The following is a 22,163-nucleotide window of genomic DNA, read 5'->3' on the forward strand; positions in this document are numbered from 1 at the left end:
AAAACTGGGATGCAGTCCAGTTGAGGTTGCACTACACAGACTAACAGCACTGCTCTGTCCTTTTTAATTAAACAAGTGTAGGTACAATTGAGTAAAAGCTATAGCAGCAGATGCATGTGAGTCACAGATGAACTTTAAATTATGCATCCAATATATATATTTTGATACTGAGGCAAAGTATCTTCTTTGTCTCTTGCTATTTTCCTATTCAGGGAAGAGAAAAAAGTGATGCTCTTTGTAAATGCATGCAGGTATAGCAGAAGTAAACAAAGTCTGCTGCTGGAAAGGGTGAATTAAACTGGGGAATGGTGCAAAACCAGAGCAGAAATTACTTTTTAGTCTTGGAAAAGAAAGCTTATTTTGAAATAATGTTGCTCTTACAATTGTTTTTTTTTCCCCCCTATCACTGTAGATCTATATAAAGTCAGATTATTGCAGGTACTGGAAAAGTTGAGACAAAACTTACTAAATTTGGCAGTGTACTGAAATATTTTCCCCAAATGACCAGAGTAGAGTATGCTTTATTTCTCTTATTTACTTAATTAGTTTGACAGTCACAAACTACAAATATTACAAGAAAAAAAGACAATTAAAAGTGAGAAGTTTCCTGCCTTGCAGCAGAAGCACCTTCTGTCATAAAACTTGGTTTGCCTACAGTGCGGAGGCTGAATAGTACAGGAACATCCCAATCAATTAACTTCCTGAATAACATCTTGTGAGAAATCTGCTGCTTGAGCTAACTGAAGACAGGATGACAAATGCTTCGGTATTTGTTGTGAGACTGGTAGAAAATAGGGATATAGACTTCATGCATGCCACGGATGGAGAAGAATCCATTGCACATCTTTAATAAAGCCCTTACTTGATGTCTGTTTCAATGGCAATATTGGGGGCTCTGGTTTGTCAGGTACAAAACCCTGTGGAAATCTTGTAGTTTCTAAATGTGAGGTGAAGTTTTGATTTAAATAAGGTGAAACTTTGTTGCAAAATTAACTGTCTGCCAGGAAATGTTTTACTGGTGCAACACTTGAGAGGTTCTACCGGCTTCTTCCAGGTTCTGCAATTTTATGGTGGACTTTAGCAACAGTAAGTCATGAACAAAGCTGTTTATCTTTAGCACTCAATATAAGCACGTAAATCCTCTTGAGAAGAATGTCTTCTTTATGGGTACCAGGATCTTTACTGCTTTTATTGGTTGCTGTGCAAGAAACTCACCCATCATTTGTGCAATGGATTGTTGTATAGAGTTATTATGCCAGAAGGTGATGGTAGCATTCAAGATTTTCATTAGAGGTCCGGCAAAAATTTAGAGCTTTCCTTGATTTCAGAAACTGAGGACTCAAGAGATTAAAGGAAATCTTAAATTCTCCCGGAAATTCACATTTATATTCCTAATACTTAGGGAAGAAAGCTGCAATGACATGAATGGTTTTAGAAAAGAACCCCCCACTTTGTTACTTTAGACCAAACTCAGCATTACAAACACACACATATAACACAGATTGAATTATATTTGTTCATACTCTACATCTCTCACCCTGACTGTGTTGCTTAATATATTATTGCAAAGCCCTTGGGGAAACGGGTACACTTAGGTAGGACTGGATCATATACAGCATCACTGTCATGTTGTTAGGTCGAGTTTTCTTGATAGGAGATAGCTCCTGTTTGGTTTGGATAATAAGTTATAGCTATATTAGAATTTAGGTTTATGTAAAGGCTGCTTTAAATTAGCATAATTTTTGTAAGATTAGGACAATGGAAAAACAATGTTAGGAAATACGAACACAAGTGAAAAAAGTTCATACTCTCAGTAGCATTTTTCATACCTGTTCTTAATTTCAGAGTTCAGGAACAATTTAGGTAAAAATGACTTGTCTTAATTTCTTAAGCATCCATAGTAATGTAATGATTTTAAGGATATACGACTGTGTATTAAAGAATATATAAGTAGGCCCAGGTGAAATACTTCCTGTAAGAACCCATCTAGAGATACAAGTTTGCAGTCCTGCCTGATGCACCTACTGCTATCTCACACTTCTGATATTTTGATCAGCAGTTGAAATCGTGTACCTCTAATGTGAACGTTCTCCATATAGCACACTAACCATGTCTGTTTGGTCTAACCTTGTAGGTGTGTTTTCTTATGCTGGAATAAGAACGTGCCGTTGTGATTAAAATATAACTCATCCGTGGTGTGTATTTTTTCCCATGTGGAAGATTTCCATGTCAGGTAGCATGACTGATGTAGAAAAAAGACAGAGGTTCAAGAATTAGGAAGATGTGTAAGGTTGATACGGAGAGGATCGGGAAGCTGGAGTCAGAGCATAGTGTGAGAGCAAGAGGGATTTGCCTTGATTTAGGAGTGTGGATTAAGTGCTTTTTCTGAATTGCTCATTTTATGTGATATTTTCAAGTCTGCTCTGTGTGATTTTCCTTCTCTTAATTGGATCAGGTAATCTTCTGAAAACTGTGGGTTGATTCTGTAGCAGTGTTTCAGGGAGAAAGTGGGGTTTTGGACAGAGAGAAAAAACCCAACCAACCAACTAATTGTTGAGGTACCAGTAGCCTCCACGGTTTTGTGCCTCAAGTCCACATGAAATCCCATGTAAATAGCTGCACTAAATGGCATGCTGTACCTGTAATAACTAATCCTCCAGCTCCCTGCAGTCTCTTGATGGCACTTAAAATGCTGTTCTGTAGGTTACTGTGGTTGCTATGCTGATTTAAACAGATTTAATGAACAGCTTTGAAGTCACTATTGAAAGCCTGTATTTAGGGAGGCGGCTTGCCATGTAGCAGTGTGACTGTTAACACTGCAGATTATAATGGAAATGTGCTCAAATTTGGAATAGTTATTGAATACTAAAAAGGGGGAGAAAAGCCACTGAAGTGCTTTAAATGAAAAGACTGTATTTAATATTCAGTATTCTTCAAACCATCTTTATAAATGTACTTGCAAATGTTTATTGTACTTTTGTGGAAAGCAGTGTGCAGTGTGAAATCAGAAATAACTCTTTCAAACTCTCCTCTTTATCATTTTATGAAGACTTTCTGTGGTTTGTCTAGAAAATTACCACTTTCCCATAAGCATCATGATAAGACTGCCATTTACTTAGGAAAGACTTGGATGTCATTAGGTGTGAACACTTTTCAGTGCTGGCACTAGATCTGGAAGAAAAAATCTTATAATGGAGGTGTAGTTCTGTTGAATCTGACACTTGTGAGCCTGAGGCATTTCCCTAATGTTTTAATACTGTAGAAGGCTGTGTTTTCATTGTTTGTTTTGAAATAACTTCTCATAGCAACTCATAATTTTATACTGTAACATATTTAGTTTGATATTGAGATTTGAATGAATATTTTAAGTTTCTGTTGCACAGAAGAATCAAAAATATATTTTGTGAAATTAAAGACTTCAAAGTGAAAACTTCCCTTAAGATGCAAAAGTGACTTCCATAAAGACCTAGCGAAGGAGCCCTCTAATTGCAGTCAACAGTTAATTAGCAGTGAGTGTATTGGTGAACATAAAACATTTTGTACAGTATTTTTCAATAATTCTGTTGTGCAAAGAACACGCAGTTCAAATAACTTTCGAAACGGGGGCGGAGGCAAACACCAACTAATCCCATCTGTTCCCTCTTACTCTGCAAATCAGTTCTTCCAGCTCTGAAAGGTCGGTGGTACTTGATTACCAGGATGTGAGCTGATCTCTTAAGTAGGGAGTTGGTGCTCTGGCAAAGATCCCTGTACAAACTGAGAAATATTAAATGTTTTAGTCTCTGAGTTTTGTTCTGCAGTTTGATTTTTATCCTTCCTTGACTTTTGTATTTCTTGATTAAACTGCTGGAGAGGTGGTATTTTTCAAAATGGGCTGTATATTACTAACTGTGAAATTTGGACTTCAGTTTCTTTTTGGACTGTAAAGTAATTGTATGTGTTTTCAGTTTGTTGTTTGTTTTTTTTTTTTTTAGTATTGTTATGTTACCTCCAGTATCCTAAGATTTTTTTCTTATTTTCCTCCAGGAGACAGATGAACAGAAACGTCACAAAATTGCCAGTGAACTTCTGCAAACAGAAAAAGCCTACGTTAGCCGACTTGACCTCCTAGATGGGGTACATTTTTCTTGAGTTTGTTTTTATTGTCTTGCCCTGAATTCACTTGAATGGCTGTGCATAAGTGTGTTTATAAATTGCGTAAGAGATGGTACGTTTTTCACATTTTGCTGACTTTTCCAGTCACTCATTTGCTCTTGCCACATAACTTTGCCTATGTTTCTATTTTAAGGACACTACATTTTAAAAGTATAAGAATTTTATGGGTACTGATGCACTATGTTCTGCGTGTGTAGATGTCACCACAAGCAATAGTAGTGCATACTGGTAGCCCTTCTGACAAAGAGGATGGATAACAATTTCTTGGCTTCTGGTGAAACAGAGAAGGGTGTCATTTTATAATACTGAAAACAGCCACTCACTAGAAAATTACTAAACCTTTCAAATTTGAGCCACCTGATCAGAACTTTTTTAGTGCCAAAGAATCTAGGAAGATGCCCATTTCTAAACTGTATATCCCCTATTTTCCCACTATATATTTAGACTAAATCCTATTGAAGTGACCAGAAATGCCTCTTCCTACAGGGAAAGTTTTGCATTCCTGTGCTCCGTAGAATCAAACTGATATCTGTAGATCTTGAGTATTTTCCTTTTAAAGTCTTGTTTACTTTCTCATGTAACACTTACATCCATTTTACCTGGGTACCTATAGCTTTGCATTGCCTTACTCCATGATATTTTTCTGATATTGCTGTTTAAATTTCTCAGGTCTAATGAGTAAGTCCAGTAAAAACAGTTGGTGAAAATAAGAAGTCTCAACTGATACAATAATTGTTCAGGCTGCTTGGGGATCTAAGTAATTGTCCTAATGAAGGTGGATTTATCCAGCAGACCCACACTGGGATGGATATATGGTACATTTTAAAAGACAAAGTATTGCAGAACAAAAGGCTTTGATTTAGAGGAGCTTAAAAATAAAAAAGGAAAATGTTTATTTCATTCACAGGTTTTTCTGATGGGTAATGTACAATTACTTTTCTTAATGTGATCATAAGTGCATTACTCCTATGCTTGTTTTCCAAGTAGTAACTGGACAGAGTTATGAAAAATGTGTTTCAAGCACAGCTGCTTAACTGCTGCCAATGAGAAAAATGCAGAAGACTGGGAAGCGACTGTTACGTTTCTAAACTGGGTTAAAAAGTTATGTGGTCTTTATAGTCTTCCGAGTAACTTGTCAAAATTAGCTGCCCTCTTGGAGATGGAGCAAAGTGAGCATGTTTTAGAGTATATGTGGAAGTGTATGGCTTTTTTCCTTTTAAGACACTTTTGCTGTCTCAGTTGGGATTATCAAAGTTCCTGTCTTCAGACTCTTTTCTTCTTTCCCAGGCCCTTACCCAAACTTCTGAAGTCCTTTCTAGGGAGATGCAATCAGTTCAAGCATGGGAGAGGGAGACAGAGGGACCATAAGCGCTGTTTTATGTGATGTGCATATTAACAGCTGCCCGTGTCTCTAGCCATTTTGCAACTGCATCTAGTCAGGTAGAGCCCACTGATGGGAAAAGAATGTATTTTTTAGAAGAGACTGTAGTAGTGTCCAGTCAGAACTGGGCCCCTTTTGTGCTTTAAATGGTATATGGGGGCTGCTCATAGTCTGCCAACTACTTTGATTTCAAAAGGATACAGGGATGCAACATCTAAGGAGAGAGTGGTTGGGCTAACCGTGATCAGACATCATGCTATTGGAAGAGAAAGCAAGAGTGGAAAATACGACTGGAAGACTGGGAAAGCTGAGATGATCTAGCTGTTAAAACAGACAGGATGCCTGGAGTGGGTCCAAAATGGCACTACTTCAGTCTGGCTTTCCTTATGTCTGCTCTGCCTGCAGTGCTTTCCTGGCTCACAAGAAAAAAAGTGGGGTTTAAGGCGAGGAGAAACTTTTAATTTCTGGTGGGGGAAAGACAATGAGTCTGTCATTGCTTGTCTATATTATTGAAATATTAATTTTGCCTCAGTTGGAGTAGGAGGGATGCATAGGTGGTCTTCCACTGATTACAGATTATAGGCTAATAGGTTTGGGGGTCTTTTTCTGTATTGCAGGTATTCTATTCCAGACTTCTTGAGGAAGCCAACAAAGGTTCATTTCCAGCCGAAGTGATTAACAAAATCTTTTCTAACATTTCATCGATAAATGCCTTCCACAGTAAATTCTTACTTCCAGAACTTGAGAAAAGAATGCAAGAATGGTAAGAGGCGGTTCACTGGTTAATATATTACTAAATCTATGTCTGTAGGAACTCGGGGTTGAGGTAGGGAAGGTGTCTTCATAATTAAGTGCTTGAAGCCCAGGAAGAACCGTGGGTAGGAGAACATCTGCTCTTCCACTCTTCATCAGGATCTGACTCAGCAGAGGTCTTGCATCATTTGCTCAAAATAAAGGCCATGTATCTCACTGAAGCCAGTGAGATTGCTCATGATTAAATGCATTGCTGAATTAGGGCTTCAGACTGAAGTTGTGTGCTACCTGATGAATTCATTGCACAGCATACAAAAGGGAGACAAATAAAATGTATGTGTGTTGTGCTACCCTTGTAGCACTGTGACCTTTGTCATTACTGCTTTCTCTAATAAGGTGGGATACATTCTTTTTTTTCTGCGTTTTGGTTTTCTGTTTGAAGTTAAAATCCATGTCAGGTATCTTTTGGGGCCGCTTTCCCCCCAGCTTTTCTTGACCTCTATTTGGAGCAAGAAAGAAGGATAGCCAAGGTGTAAATGTACTCTGTAATGATCATGTAAAGATACTGTAGTATCTTTATCCTACCTTAGTGTATGCAATCCTGGACATATTAAAATATAACCGTGTAGTTTTGGTCTACATAACTGTCAAAAAAAAAAAAAAAAAGTCTCAAACCATTGCTGCTTCCCTGCCTTATATGGGAAAAGGGATCACCTCATTTAAAAAATACCATAAAAATTACAAATATTGTTTCATCCAGTTGTTTCACCTTCGCACCTGTTTGGATCCTGTATTTCCTGTTATCTGGGGTTTCCTGTGAGGAATTCAAGTGTTTGTCCGTGTATCACTTCCAGTTACGCTTTCATATAACTCCTTAATTGTCAAAAATCACACTAAAAAGTGAGAAATAATGTATTTTTGATACACATGAAAATCTCAGACCACAGAGTGGTGCTTTAGACAACAGCTATGTCTCCTGACTCTGTAAGATGATCCCCCTTTAAGGTGATGATTATTTAAAATAGAATAATTAGCATGCACAAATACATGGTAGCCCTGTATAATCTATAATGCAAGAAAGTAAATAAAACCTAAGCATTGTGGAATGTAGCAAAGTTTACACCTTAATTTCCATTCCTTGCAAAACAACCGTGTAAGGTAAACCCACCCTTTTCTTCTAATAAATTGAAAAAAATCTGATAGGAAATACAAATGTCTGGATTAAAATAGAGTGCATATTCATGAGAAGTGGAGGTTAGTTTACTGTAATGAAGTTTAAAAAGCAGCTTACACTACATTATGTCAGTGCTGTATATGACTGAAATGAAATCTGTAAGGAACTCTTAAAATTTTCCTTTAGACTCTTTATAGAGCACAGAAGATGGGTCGCACTACCTTACTTATTTGCAAAATGCTAAATCGCTCACTAATACCGTGTGATTAATGACATAGCTTAAAAGGTTGAAAAATGCTTTTGCAGATGAGCTTTGACTATTGGTGCAAAACTAATAAATTGCATCATAAGGATATTATCTTTCCCATGCTGCTCCGCGCTGTACCTGAGACAGACTGTTTAAATGTCCTTAAAACATTACGCTTTTGGGAGGAGATAAAGGAGGGGTGCGGTTGAAGAGAACTGTTTCTGATCACTGCTGAAAGAAAAATCTGAGATAACTTTCTTTCCCCATCACCAGTCTCTGAAGTTGTCTGTCACAACAGCTTCTGACAGATACAGAGTTCACTTTCTTCAGCGTTTTCCCTAATTAGTCATAGAAAATACTTCAGTATGTTCTATTAGTAGCTTTATGCATTTCTTCTGTTATCCTTTAGCTTCCAGTAAAAATAGTTGGATAAAAATTTCTGACACTTTCCCTGAGTTGTGGTTTGTTTTGAAACTGTAAGGTAAAAATATATAGTTTTGCAACCGAGAAAGCGGATCAGAAGCAGATTCTTCTTTCTTAGAAGAAAGTGCAGTGTGAATCTAAGCTTATTGGGTGGAAATTAAATTGTCTGGTAGTTGCATTCTGAATGAGTTGAGGAACAGCTGGAGCAAAATATCTCTTTTACAACATATGGCTTGAAAATACTGGGAGCAGCTTTATTGCAATATATTTCCTGTGAAAAGAGAATGGTGGAGCATAACAGTGATCTCACATCAAACAAAATACCGATCTAACTCTGTCTTTTATACCCGAGGATGACCAACAGCAGATACCTGGGGAAGAATATAAGAACACAGTGTGATAGCCTGGGGCAGCGGGGAGGGGGTTGGTAAAGAAATTATTTCATGCTTTCAGCGCAAAGTTTTGTAGTCTGGGGCAATTAGAGCTCACCTTCTCACACAAATTGTTTTGCTTTGAAACTGCAACTTTCAATTATTTTGTTGGATGCCTGTTAGCTTGTATATTGGAAGAGAAAGCAGTCTTTCTGTAGACACCTTTGCTGTGCTGTGATTCTACAGACCTTTGCTTAGTTTTCTTGTAGCCGTGACAGTTTTAAATGAGATGCTACAAATCACGATTACTAAGTCAGCGATTTCACGTTTGAGTTTTTAGAATGCAAATGTGAGTACCACTGTGGTCTGATAACACAGAAATATGAAGTGTTTCTGTGCCTATGTTACAATGTGAAGTCCTATTTCTTGACCCATGTAATGATGCTGGTTTTGTTGTCTGGCAATAATGCAGTGCTGATTTGGGTCCATGGCAGTAGTTCTCTTTCTGATATCTCTAACCAAGAAAACAGTGACTGTCCTGGACTTGATAGCATTTAGCAGAACTTCGTATTTTGGCTCATGGTGAAGTGTTAGAATATGAGATGAACTAGTCTATCCTCGTCAGACCATCAAGGAAGGATGCTGCTCTCAGAAGGTTCTGCTTTACGTGACTTCCCCTGTCCTTCCTATTCTTTCAGAGCTCTTTGTGTGATGGGGATCTCGTCTTTCTTTCCTGAAACGATGATGAATTTGTATTTATACAGTTTCACTCTTTGGACATATAAGGGCCTTGCATGAAAAGTAGTTGTTAAATTTTTTAATCTTCTTGTAAATGAGCTGCCATTAAATATCGAAGGAGCAGGCATAGCAAACTGTTCCTCCCTCCTGATTTATAAAAGTTTTAACATTTTCTTTTAATGTCTGTCTAGTAATAGTTGTGAAACAGTTAAGTAGAAGTATTCTTTTTTTGTGCCAGTTTCTTGAGATACAAAGGATTGCCACAGTCTTTCCTGCTTCGAGTTTTTTTAATTGCAAAATTTTATAATTACTTAATCTGTTAAATTTATCAGAAAACTTTAAATGTCTGTGTTTTGATTTGTCTTTTGTTTTCTGGTGACCTCTGGAAATGTATTCACATTTTCTTTGGTTCTGTTGGAATTGGCATGATTTGTATTTTATTTACAGTTAAAAAAAAATACGCTGCATTGCAATAAAATGACAGCCCAGGGAAAATAGCATTCAGTGAATCAAAGGAGAGGGGTTTTGTTTTAAATTACTAGCCTGCCTTTGAAAGTGTATGTGTCTGCTTGCATGTAGGGTGGTTGAACAAATACGTGAAGCTAATTAAGGGTGGAGAGCCTTGGCGATTTGAGAGGCCAACTTCCCACCCTATCTTGTCCCCTTCTCTGGTTGCCAGGCCCAGCAGTAGCTCCGACTTCTGCCAGGTCTTACACAGGTTCCTTCTGCCCCGCCGGAGCAGCTGGAGCTGGACCAGCCTTTGCCAGTCCTGGCGACATTCACTCTTCAAGTAACTTTTCCCTTCTGCACAGCTTTTCTCTTGAAGGAGTGGTGTTCTGGAGTAGACTGCTGAAGTAATTGCAGTAGATTGCTTCGCTTTAGACCACTACCACAACATTGGTTTCACACTTCCAGAAGCCCAGAAATACCGAGTTTCTGAGTCTGTCCTTGAAAATGAAATGTGAAACATGTTTCCTATTGCAGTTCTCGGAGATGCATGTGTGCCATTCCGCTTTCTTGGTGTGCATCGAGAGTGCAGCTTCTCTCTGCCTCTCCACCACTTTCTTTACTATTCTGTTTTATTTGAAGATGCTATCAGTGTTTGGGAAAGATACAAGAAAGCTCTCACAAATGACTGGAATCCAAGGGATTCTCTCTACTTCATAGGTTTTCTTAGATAAATAATGAATTTAAAAAGTTGTGAATACATGTATTTATATAATGCACAGAAGAGAAGCTGTACAATATGGATTTAGTCCTTAAACAAAACCACAGGTTAGATATTAGGAGGGTAAAGTATGGTCAAAAGACGATAACGTAGTTTTAAGGAACTGCAAATAAAATAAATTAGGCAGTGTTTTGTAAACAAAATCTTTCAAGTTTCTTATTACAGGTAGCTTTTCTTTCTTTAGTGCTCCAAATGACCTATAATGCTCATACATCATTAAAGAGGATACAAAAACTTTTTCTGTGTTAATGCTGGTCAGTTTAAATGATTATGTCGGAACTCTGCATGAGGTGATCCCAGACAGAAGGTTTCTCTGTTAAACTCTTGAAACCGTTTTATAACCTAGTGTGATATTTTTTTTCTTTTCTGTTTGCTCTGAGATTCCACCCTCTTACTTTGCAGGACTACCACCCCCAGAATTGGAGATATTCTGCAAAAGTTAGCTCCTTTCCTCAAGATGTATGGAGAGTATGTGAAGAATTTTGATAACGCAATGGAATTGGTGAAAACGTGGACTGAACGGTCACCTCAATTCAAGTTCATTATTCAAGACATTCAGGTAATGGAGAGAATAATGTAGATCTCCAAGTAATGCAAGCATATATAAAAATATATAGGTTTGTGGGTGAAAAAAGGATTAAAGAGAAAATTAAATACCAAATCCCTTAGAATTAAGGGTTGTTGTTTTTGTCCGCTTCACGCCACATTCTGTCTTTTCCTTCTCCCTTCGCATACGTGCAAACACCAACACAAATCCAGCTTTTCCACTGCGACATAATGGACCAAAGTAGAAAGGTTGAAACATGAGAAGACTAAAAAAAAAAAAAATACATTTTGTCATAGATACCAAAAGTAAATACTGTTTTATCCTAAAGTGACGTGTGAGTGCAACTGTAGGTACTTGCACTGGATCCATAAGTACTCTGTTGGTTCACACCAGTGCTGCTATGCAGAGTACTATGCTTTGGAAGCAGATAATCCCAAATGCTGAGACACAAAATGTAGAGAAAGTTTAGGAGTGAAGGAATGCACCATTCTAGTCAAAAGTGCATTTTATACCCTCTAGTGCTCCCTGTAGGCTTGTCTGTGAACTGGCAGGTATCTGCCTTCCTACTGCAGACTGAACAGCTAGAAATAGGATCAGGTATTTCTGCTTAAATTTTACTACTCTATAGGGTCTTGTGATACTAAGCCAGGGAAGACAACTATGCATATTTTAATGTAATATTTTAATGGCATCTAACATTATGGTAATGAATATGCATCTTAAAACACTTCTGAGCGGGGGTTACGTTATGAAGGAAACTCAAAGAAAGCATTCCCTCCTCTGATAAATGGGCTATAAAGGTATATTTTAAGAATTGTTTTCTAATACGTGGTCATGAACTGTTCTTATTAATTCAGTTGCAATTCTTTGTCTGAGTTAAAAAACTAAGTAAAAATATACTGGAGTTTGGGAGGGTTTCTTGGTAGGACTTTTATGTGTGAATTCTACTGGATACTTGGAAGACTTGTTGCAATTATTTTTAGGGAAGGATTTTAATTATTTGGTTCAGTAAAGTAGTTCTATTTTCTTTCAGAAGGTCTATCATGCATGTTTCAAAATACATTATTTATGTTTTCTCAATCGTAACTTTTATTTTGCTATATCCTAATAACATTTTTGCCTACTACATTGGAATATGTTTACAATTTTTTAGAAGGAAAAAGTGTGTGGAAATTTGACATTGCAACATCACATGCTAGAGCCAGTACAACGCATTCCACGCTACGAGATGCTTCTGAAGGACTACCTAAGGAAATTGCCTCAGGACTCTCTAGACTGGAAAGATGCTGAAAGTAAATATCTTCTAGCCATTAAAAGAGCTGTAATAAGATATTAGTAGGAGGATACTGGAAATTAAAGATCTTTTCAGGGAAAAAAAAAAAAAGCAAAGTCCCTCTGAAAAGAATTATAGAATTTCTTCAGTGGAATTGTAGGATTCTTAAAAAAAAATCTGTTTGGGTAGTAGATGAAGTTAATATAAAAACTGTAAAGCCTTTAGTATTCCCCTGGAGCACCTAAGTTTTGCATTAGTTTTGGAGTAGCGCACAGGTTTTTATTTGTTTGCTTTGTTGGATGATCAGGGGCTGTGGTTTTTCTTTTTTTTTTTTTTTTTTTGTTGCTTTTCATGGCGTTTTTGTTTGCTTTATGCACATTTGGAATAGATGTCTCTTATTTATAAAAAAAGTGGAGTTAGACTCCTTATTGTACTTCTAAGATCTTGTTGGGAAAAAGAACAGCCCATTTTTAAATTTATTCCTCTCTGTATTTACACAAGAACAGCTGAGGATATCTCCACGATTGTTCAAAATTACTTGCCAGATAATTTTTTGAAATATTTCGTTATTAGTACTATTACCATAAATACTTGTAATATGAGCTCTTTCAACTAAAAAACGTAGTTTGACATTCTGGACTACTTTGAGAAAAGAGGGGAAAGAGCCATGACTGTCCATGTCACAAAAAACATGATTCTAAGCGCTGAAGCTCTAAAATAATCTTCAATAATTCTCTTCTGATCTTTCCAGATTATAGTTTTATTTAATAGCTGAATTCCTTATGCTTTCTACTTTACGTCGGTTACTTTTTATTGATAATTTAGTAAATTCATTGTAGTGTGTAATTTACATAAAAATTACAAACAGCTTTGTAGAATGATCAAATTTTTTTTTCTATGTAATATATAAATATGTAAAAATGCAAATTTTTGGTTTTACTTTTTTGTCATTCTTCTGTCTAGAATCCTTGGAAATCATATCCACTGCAGCAAGTCATTCGAATAGTGCAATAAGAAAAATGGTAAATGATCCTTGTTTTTCTGTTCACTTTTTAACATATTTTAGTATTTGATGAAGCTAGGAGTGTGAATAGCAGATCTTCCCTAAAATGGCAAAAATTGGTTTCCTGAGTCCAAGTGATTCCTCCTACTTAAGGCATTTATACAGCTTCTGGGAATGACAGACAAAATCTGGCATTCCACCTAATTATCTCAAGTGGAAAATGGGGCAGGCTGGGTTCATCCCCTGGCTCAAATAGCTGCTAATATGTTGGACTCTTAACCTTGTTTCATCTGTTTCTGCCAGCGGGAGGATAATGTTTGTAAAGAGTAGTTACTGTTTCTCTACCATATTGGGTTGGCATGATAGGTACTTCATTAAGTATGTGAGATATTTTGGACAAGCAATAATGTAGGCTGTATGTATAACTGCATTTTTAAAATCACCAAGGAGATGACATTTCTAAAAGTACTTGTTACCGTATCAACTAAGTTAATTAGTCTGTATGACTGACCATCCATACCAGATGGATATATATGTTTTTCAAAGCTAACGTACGCAAGCTCCCATCATTTCATTTAAACGTGCTTAAAGATCTGTGCTTTAATTAATAAGTTTTATAACTGTATTTTCACTGTAAAGGAGAATCTAAAGAAATTGTTAGAGATATATGAGATGCTGGGAGAAGAGGAGGACATTGTGAACCCTTCAAATGAACTGATAAAAGAAGGGCAGATCCTTAAACTCGCTGCTCGCAATACGTCTGCTCAAGAACGGTATCTTTTCCTAGTAAGTATGGTGGCCTGTGTTTGCAGGGCTGGCTGTATACCTTCCTAGACTTGAACTACCAAAAAGAGAGGGAAATCCTCTTGTAGTTGATGTCAGTGCCTTCCCACTAATGATATTAGAGCATGAGCAAACCTTATACTGCTTACAGAAAGGCTTGAAATCACCATTTAGAACAGAGTACATGGTTTTAAATAAATGTAAGCAGTGTCCAGCAACTCCCTTTTAAATAAGTGGCTACTGATTACAAACACAGATCCTAGAGCATGAGAACTTTGACATTCTCATGAAACTGAAACGTAGAAGCTTAGGATTTTAGTCCTGATAGATTGTGTGTTGAGATCCCAGTAAGTCTTATGGTCCTGTGGGAGCTTGTTATCGTGGTGGGTCATCCTCTTGTCAGGTGCCTGTGTCCTGTCTTGGAACTAACAAACTGCAGCCATGCTCCCTTACAACTCCCTCCGAAAAGGTTTGATGCAGTTCATTGCTTCCCATGCAAGAGAAATTGCTAATACATTTTTTGCTTATGGGCCTCTGGCATTTGCATGTGTTCTGGTTAATGAGGACTAATAATAGGTTGTTGAGGCACAACTCCTGCTTGCCTGTGCTTCACACAGAAGGAGAAATCGTTGAATAGTAAGACCTCAGATGGGACTAGATAGCTGATTAAAATGATGTGCCCTTCATACGAGAGGTGACAAGTTCACATGTACTGTATCTGTGATACAAACTAGGCAATAGGCTAGAAAGGAATTTAATGAAATAGGACTTAACTGAAGTGAGTTTCTCTTTTTAATAATTAATTTTGAGAAAAATGTGAGAAAATTAAATGCTATAGATCTGACTTAACTGTGCTTCTCGGCTGGGGCTCTAGACATTTAAACATTATTTAAAGTTCTAATATTTAATAAAGGAATGTATCTTTGTACTGCTCACGTATTATTTTTTTCCTGTGATATTGAGGGTTTCCTTGAATAAAAACTCCAAGAAACATTCTTCTGTCTTGGAGAAATGGCAAATAATGTCTTCATATAGTATCAGTTACAACTTCTACGAAACCATATGGTTTGGGTACAGGGTAAATATAAATATGTAAACTGAAGAAAAGAGTTCTTATTCTGCAGTTTAGAGTAGGTTTTGCAGAAGTGGTGCATAAGAATGTTGTTTTCTAACAAAAGCTTTGCAGTGGTATAAAATACCAAGTCTGAGTATTGTTGATAATAAATGCTATGAAGATTGCTGCATATACAGAGCAATTATATCCACTGGAGCTGTTTTTTAATCTTACTTCTAAACAAGTAAGAAAAATAATTTGTCTTGCATTAGAGCTTTAGTCTTCTCGTATATCAACTGAGCAGGAAAGAAACTGCTTCCTCACCCACTAAGTCTAGCTTTGTGATACTGTTCAGCTTTCAGTAGAAACTGTGGCTGTATCTGTGTTTTTGTTCATGCAAAGCCACGTGTTTATTTTTTTTCCCCAGTTTAACAATATGCTGCTCTACTGCGTCCCCAAATTCAGCCTGGTAGGATCAAAGTTCTCAGTTCGAACTAGAGTTGGCATAGATGGCATGAAGATTATAGAAACTCATAATGAAGAATATCCACACACTTTTCAAGTGTCTGGAAAAGAGCGAACACTGGAGTTGCAGGCCAGGTAAGCAATCTTTTTATCTAGTTCTTGGAGGATTAAACGTATACACACAGAAGAGTGAACTAATAGATTTTGAGAAAGATGCAGTGGGCTTCATCTTAATATCAGTGTTTTGAAAATAGCCTAGGCTGCCGAAAATCATAAATTGTCAGTCCAAGAATGCCTTGGAGTAGAAGATGCATCTGTAAGGTATAGTGCATTGCCTTACTTTGCAGAAATACCTACGATAGCTGTGAATGGCCTGGCTGGAATATTGAAAGCAGCATACCTAATGGGTGCAAAAGCAATCTGTCCTACCTCAGTGTTTTGAGGCAGTGAGCGTGTTAATCTCTGGGCAGTGCTGCTGCCTCGGGTACCTGAGCCACCTTGGTACTGGTGAGTCTGTTCACCTCAGGGCACGTCCACCCAACAGAACTCTCCACCCTGGTGGGTTTATATCCACAGAACGTAGTTTTTTACAGTGGTAGATGGGCACCTGCTTTCCTCCATTTCTCAGGCCTGTTTCCAGTCTGCTTGTTTTCCTCTGGACCCAGGTATCCACCTCACCCTGGAAGGCAAGTTCTTGTTTTAGTTCTTGGGTCCTTTTCCTTCAGTTGTACTCTTCTGACTGGCACTTTTCTGCGTTCCTTTAGTCCTCGTATTCTCCTCTTGCTGGGTTACCTTCCCATTGCTGCTTTTTGCATTGCATAGACTAAACCTTCCCTGTCTAGACTTCAAATAAAGTAGGGTGCTCTACCCCTCCTTTTGGACCTGTTTAAAGACCCTGTTCTTAGCAGTCGGAATTTCATTGCAGAGAGGCAAGGATTAAGTAAGCAGGAGGATGTCTGTGGTGGATACAGTTCTGTGTTGACACCATGTATTTGGGGACAAATCACAGCTTGCTAGCAAATGAGCTTGCAAGCTACTTTCCTTTATGGGAAAAAAGACCCGTAATATTTAATGACATTAACAGAAGTGAATTGGAAATGGAATATATACTTTGAAAAATGACAGGAAAAAGCTTTGCACTAAGCTCTGTAAGACTTTTGGGGCACATTTTTGGCTGTCAGTCACATCTACTATAAACTGCTGTATATCTTGCTAAGTATTTGGCAAGTTGTTATACCAGATGTCCATTTCAATGGTGAGAGATGGCATCTTGCTGTACCGCTTATGAAGTACATTTTAATTGGGAGAAAAATGCAGCAACAAAGTAAGTTTATTTTGTCAACTTTCCCAATTTATCAGTAATTAACAGTTCATTGCATTCATTAGTTTATTTTGAGTGCAAGAAGAACACTTTTTCGTGTTTTGTTTTATGAACATTTTTAGAACGCACTAAGTCTGTGCAAAATTGTGAAGGAATAAATACCAAATGAAATCTTATTCAATTACATTAGAATAATCGTGATTAATGTATGACTATTATATGTACCCTATACCTTAATGTCCTTAATTCATGAGCTTGTATTAAGTGTTATAAAGTTTAGTTTATCTTTGGGGTTTTCTTTACTAGTAGGATTCTATTTATTTTTCAGAATACTATTTGAGTACACTTTCCATTTTTCAATGTTTTTCAATTTTCCAATGTTTTGAACAGCTGGTATATTATTTCTTTGAGAGGTTGCTGATCTGGTGTAACATTTAATAGCCCAGCTTTTGTTTTTTAATGTAATCAGGTAGGGAGAATTATTTTGGCTGTTTAGACAGGTTTCTTTTGCCTTGTATGCAGATGGTAGATGGGATGGGAAATTGCTTAGGATTCGACTTGCTTAAAAGTTGTACTAATACTGCAAACCGACGTATTAGGAGTTGTTTTTACTGAGATATTGTAAAAGCTCTCTTTTTCATAGCTATCCATAGAAAACTAAAATTTTGCATTACTGATATTGCATGGCTACAGTGATTTTTTTTTTTCCCCCCACATCATTACCCAAGGAGGCCACTTTCAGAGAGACAGATATACTGTAGTGTTAATTCTCATCTTTCTGACTTCAAGCTTGCAAATAAACTGTGTTCATTGCTAGCACTAGCCAGTGCTTTCTAATAGTACTATTACTCGTGATATAAGATGCTTTTCCAAAGATTAAAGTGTCAGTGTCCTGCTGATATATTTTAAAGACAAAGCTGTCGCACAAGATCAGAGTTGAATATGCTTTCTCCCTCATCTCTGTCTTGTCTGTCTTGTCATGTCTTAGTGTTAAGTCACCTGTATCTGCTCTAATGCATAAAAGGGAGATTGCTCCTGTTTGGTTTATAATATTAAACCACGTTTTTCCTTTTGTTTAATTGGATAGTCATCTTGCCACTGTAGACAAGTTTAAACAACAGCCACAACAAAAAAGCATTAAGGAAATTACTGTTGCTGGGGAGGGAGGAAGATTTTAGATATACACAGGAGAAATGTATGTTAATATATGAACTTAGTAGTGCATGAAACGAGAGGAGAAAAAAATCATCTATACCTAAACTTTGCATTGTCCTCTTTTCTTCTCTATCCTGTTCTCAAAAAAAAAAAAACAAAACAAAAAAGGGAGGAAAAAAGTCTAGTAATGCAAATACTATTATTACTTTTAAATGCATTTACATTTATCTTTCAACTTGAATTTACTGTTTAGTGGTTGCAAACTTGTGAAGCCTGAAGTCTACTTTTTTTTGTTTGTTTGTTTGTTTTGGGTTTTTTTTTGTTTTTTGTTTTGTGTTTTTTTTTTTTTTTTTAAGTTGGACAGTTAACAATTAATATTGTTTAAATTTAAATTCCCGAGAATTACTTCAGAAGCTTGGCTTTTGCAATAAGTTGTTGATAGCAAGATAATGTTTCCTAAACTAGTTTTGGACTAATGTGTCAAATATTTCTTTTAGTTCTGAACAAGATAAGGAAGAATGGATAAAGGTAAATTCATCTACATTCTTTATTTTCTAAGCACTATTTAATTGAAGCAATCAAAAAAGTAACATATTTTCTGGCTGTATGTTCCCTCTGCTAATCAATAACAGGTCAGAATGCAGAGAGCCCATTTTAAATGTTACATGTGTGAGGAATTTCTCCATTGTTTCCTTAGGCGCTTCAGAATACTATAGAAGCTTTTCAGCAGAGGAATGAAACTTTCAGAAATGCTATTGCTAAAGAATATGAAGACATGCCTGTTGAAGTTTCTGTAAGTTGCTGTTATTCCTCTGTAACCTTCTTAGTACCCATTTAGTCCTTCAATAACTGGAAAAAGTTTGGCAGAAACTTTTTCAAGTGCATCATTATTGTATCAGAGGAATTACAAAGCAGTCATCTTGTTTGTAGCTGTTTTTCTTCATAATGCCAAATCTTATAAACAAGACTTTTTTTTTTCTTGAAATGCATAACAGAGTACCCTTTCAGTGATGCATAATGGTTTTTAACTGGGTTCTTTGTTATTTCTTGTATAGATTTCAAAATGTATCTTGAGCTGTATTTTGCCATTTCCTTTACAGAGGAAGAGAATAATTATTTTCTCTATTTAAAGTACTGTGCAACTTTTTATACTCGCTTTTTTCATTCACCCGTCCACCCCTGTCTCCCTTCAGAATGCTGAGCTTGGGAAGAGAGCACCCAGGTGGATACGAGACAATGAAGTAACCATGTGCATGAAATGCAAGGAGCCCTTTAATGCACTGACGAGGAGAAGGCACCACTGCCGAGCATGTGGACATGTAAGTGCAAAACCCTAGCTGCTGCAGCTGGTGAACAGGCTTGGGAACTGGTCCAAGCACCTACTTCTGGTACCTGCTAGTTACGCTGCAGTTTGTTGCTGTGCTTGTGGCTGAAAGCAGAAGCCGTCTGTAGCATATAACAAAGGATCCTCTGTCTGCTTTAGCTGTCATGGCAAATTTGAAAGTAATTTACAGCACAGGCAGATGCACATTTGTGTAAAATGTCCCAAGCCCCTGGACATACTACACTCTAACTCCTGAGTGCCCTCCACCGACCTCAGGCTTCAAGACCATGTTAAACAGGCATAAACCAGCGTTATCCCTGGCAGCACTAGCTGCCTCCTCTTCCCATTCTGCTACCTTCTTTCTCCTCTTCACAAGAAGACCATGAAGACCTGCGGTTCACACTTTTTCAGTGGGTTAACTTGGAGCTGTTCCCAGCTGGCTTCAGTGTGTAACTGCGTGAACACGCGTGAAGCATCAGGGAAGGAGAGAAGGTTAGGAAGGGGAGAGAGTATTGCTTCTGTTTTCCATGTTTGGTGCTAAGGTAACGTATGCCACTTGAAATGACTATGAGATGGTGGCGACTTGAGAGTTTTCAGACATTAATAATATTTGCAAACATACTGTGCTTTCTTTTGCTGCAATCCAGCAGCTCTGCCTTTCTCCAGCAGGTGGTAGTGCAAGCCCAGGTTTAATTTTTATCTTTTAGGTTATTTTGTATGATTTCTTTCTAACGTTTTTATGTGGTATGAAGGTTTAGTGCATTCACAGCACTACTTTTGTGCTTTGCAAGACACTAGAAACTTTTTCCAGATCCCTGAGTTATTGATTATAGAGGTGTCATCTGTTTTTTTTGTTTTTTTTTTTTTTCCAGATCATTCTGTCTTAAAACTCCTCTGGTAATCTTAAAATTGTACCCTTCCTTTTTATTCTCCCCTTTTGTTTAGACTCCTAACTAATCCCCTTTATTTTGGTTCTATCAGATCTCCTTGCACTTAAATTTTGAAACATTTCTTCATGCGAATTAATTTGGGTCAGTGATGGTGTCTTCTCAGCGGTGACTAAATGGGAATACTTAACTAGTATTCTCTAGAGATACCAGTTGAAGGTAGTGATCTAGATTAGTACTGCAGAGCAGTATTAGTCCACAATAAAATTTTGTTCAGGTGTTTTGAGTGGTTCAAGTCCATTTGTCTACCTTTCTTTCTTGAAATAACTACATTCGTATTTTTTTTATGCAGGGCATCTTTTTAACCTGAAAGAACATTTCTGTGGAAAAAAAAAAAAAAAAACAAAACAAAACAACATTTCTAATGAAAGAACTTCTCTTAGGTCTCTATTGCATTTCAATTGTATTTATTTTATTTGATATATATTTGTGGGCAACAAGGACAGCGGGGTTGGAGCGCACCCTCAGCAGGTTCGCCGGCGGCACGGAGCTGTGGGGCGCGGCCGGCCTGCTGCAGGCCAGGGCTGCCGGCCAGAGGGGCCCGGGCAGGCTGGAGGGGGGGGCCCGGGAAAACCTCACGCAGTTCAACAAGGCCGAGTGCGAGGTGCTGCCCGTGGGTCGGGGCGGTCCCCGGCGCGGAGCCAGGCTGGGGGAAGAGCGGCTGGAGAGCAGCCCCGAGGAGAGGGGCTGGGGGGGTTGGTGGGGGGAAAACTGCCCGTGAGGCAGCCCCGTGGGCCGGCAGCCCAGAACCCACCCGTGCCCTGGGCTGCAGCCAGAGCAGGGGGGACAGCAGGGCCGGGGAGGGGATTGTCCCCCTCTGCTCCGCTCTGGGGAGACCCCCCTGCAGTGCTGGGGCCAGCTCGGGGGCCCCCAACAGCAGAAGGACCCGGAGCTGCTCGAGCGGGGCCAGAGGAGGCCACGGAGATGCTGGGGGGGCTGGAGCAGCTCCCCTGGGGGGCCGGGCTGAGAGAGCTGGGGGGGTTCAGCCTGGAGAAGAGAAGGGTCCGGGGAGCCCTTCGAGCGGCCTCCCAGGGCTTAAAGGGGGGACAGGAGAGGTGGGGGGGGACTCTGGGTCAGGGGGTGCAGGGACAGGATGAGGGGTGATGGTTTTAAACTGAAAGAGGGCAGATTTAGGTTAGATATAAGGAAGAAATTGTTCCCTGTTTGGGGGGTGAGGCGCCGGCCCAGGGTGCCCAGAGCAGCTGTGGGTGCCCCCTCCCTGGAAGGGTTCAAGGCCAGGCTGGACGGGGCTGGGAGCCCCCTGGGCTGGGGGAAGGGGGCCCTGCCCTGGGCAGGGGGGGGCACTGGGGGGGCTTTAAGGTCCCTTCCAGCACAAACCATTCCATTCTATTCTATTTTATTTATATATATAAATATTTATATAGTGAAAAGAAAAAAAAAATATACTGTGAAAACTCAATGTAATATTGGCTTATTTATTATGTGTACTTATCAACAGGTTCTAAAACTGTAAATTTAATATTTTTAGCAGGTTAAAAAATAAGCCATTTCTGATTTTACTAAATGTTTTTATCATTAAAAGTGCATCTCCGTTGTACATTTCTGAGGTTACGCAGAAAACAAAATGGTAAGCGTACCTTTTCAGGTTGGCATCTGAAGAAACTGGTGGATTTTCTTCCTGCAGGATGGCTTGTGCTATATTCTGATTCTATTCCTAACTTTGACCTACAGATAGAATTCAAAGCCTAATGTGATTTTTAGCAAAATATGGAGTTCCACCAGGCAAATAGTAAAAAGCACTTCTAGTTAATAAGCAGTGGCACAAATTTGGGAAATCATTATTTTCAGTTAAGTTATTGT

The 22,163-nt window shown here is 38.3% G+C and overlaps 1 protein-coding gene across 4 annotated transcripts in view; it reads left to right on the forward strand.

The window, feature by feature from the left end:
• The window catches only part of FGD4 (FYVE, RhoGEF and PH domain containing 4), a 116,013-nt gene that overhangs the window by 85,522 nt on the left and 8,328 nt on the right, over window positions 1–22,163 (forward strand). For all 4 annotated transcript variants that reach the window (XM_042795439.1, XM_032986324.2, XM_032986323.2 and 1 more), the window contains exons 5-14: window positions 4,027–4,116; window positions 6,154–6,299; window positions 10,873–11,029; window positions 12,171–12,309; window positions 13,254–13,312; window positions 13,933–14,079; window positions 15,558–15,730; window positions 18,569–18,599; window positions 18,769–18,864; window positions 19,265–19,390. In XM_042795439.1, the coding sequence (XP_042651373.1) occupies window positions 4,027–4,116; window positions 6,154–6,299; window positions 10,873–11,029; window positions 12,171–12,309; window positions 13,254–13,312; window positions 13,933–14,079; window positions 15,558–15,730; window positions 18,569–18,599; window positions 18,769–18,864; window positions 19,265–19,390 (1,164 nt within the window). The remainder of the gene's footprint in view (window positions 1–4,026; window positions 4,117–6,153; window positions 6,300–10,872; window positions 11,030–12,170; window positions 12,310–13,253; window positions 13,313–13,932; window positions 14,080–15,557; window positions 15,731–18,568; window positions 18,600–18,768; window positions 18,865–19,264; window positions 19,391–22,163) is intronic.

This window comes from Tyto alba, unplaced genomic scaffold, assembly GCF_018691265.1.
Source record: "Tyto alba isolate M040663 unplaced genomic scaffold, T.alba_DEE_v4.0 Super-Scaffold_21, whole genome shotgun sequence".
Lineage (NCBI taxonomy): Eukaryota > Metazoa > Chordata > Aves > Strigiformes > Tytonidae > Tyto > Tyto alba.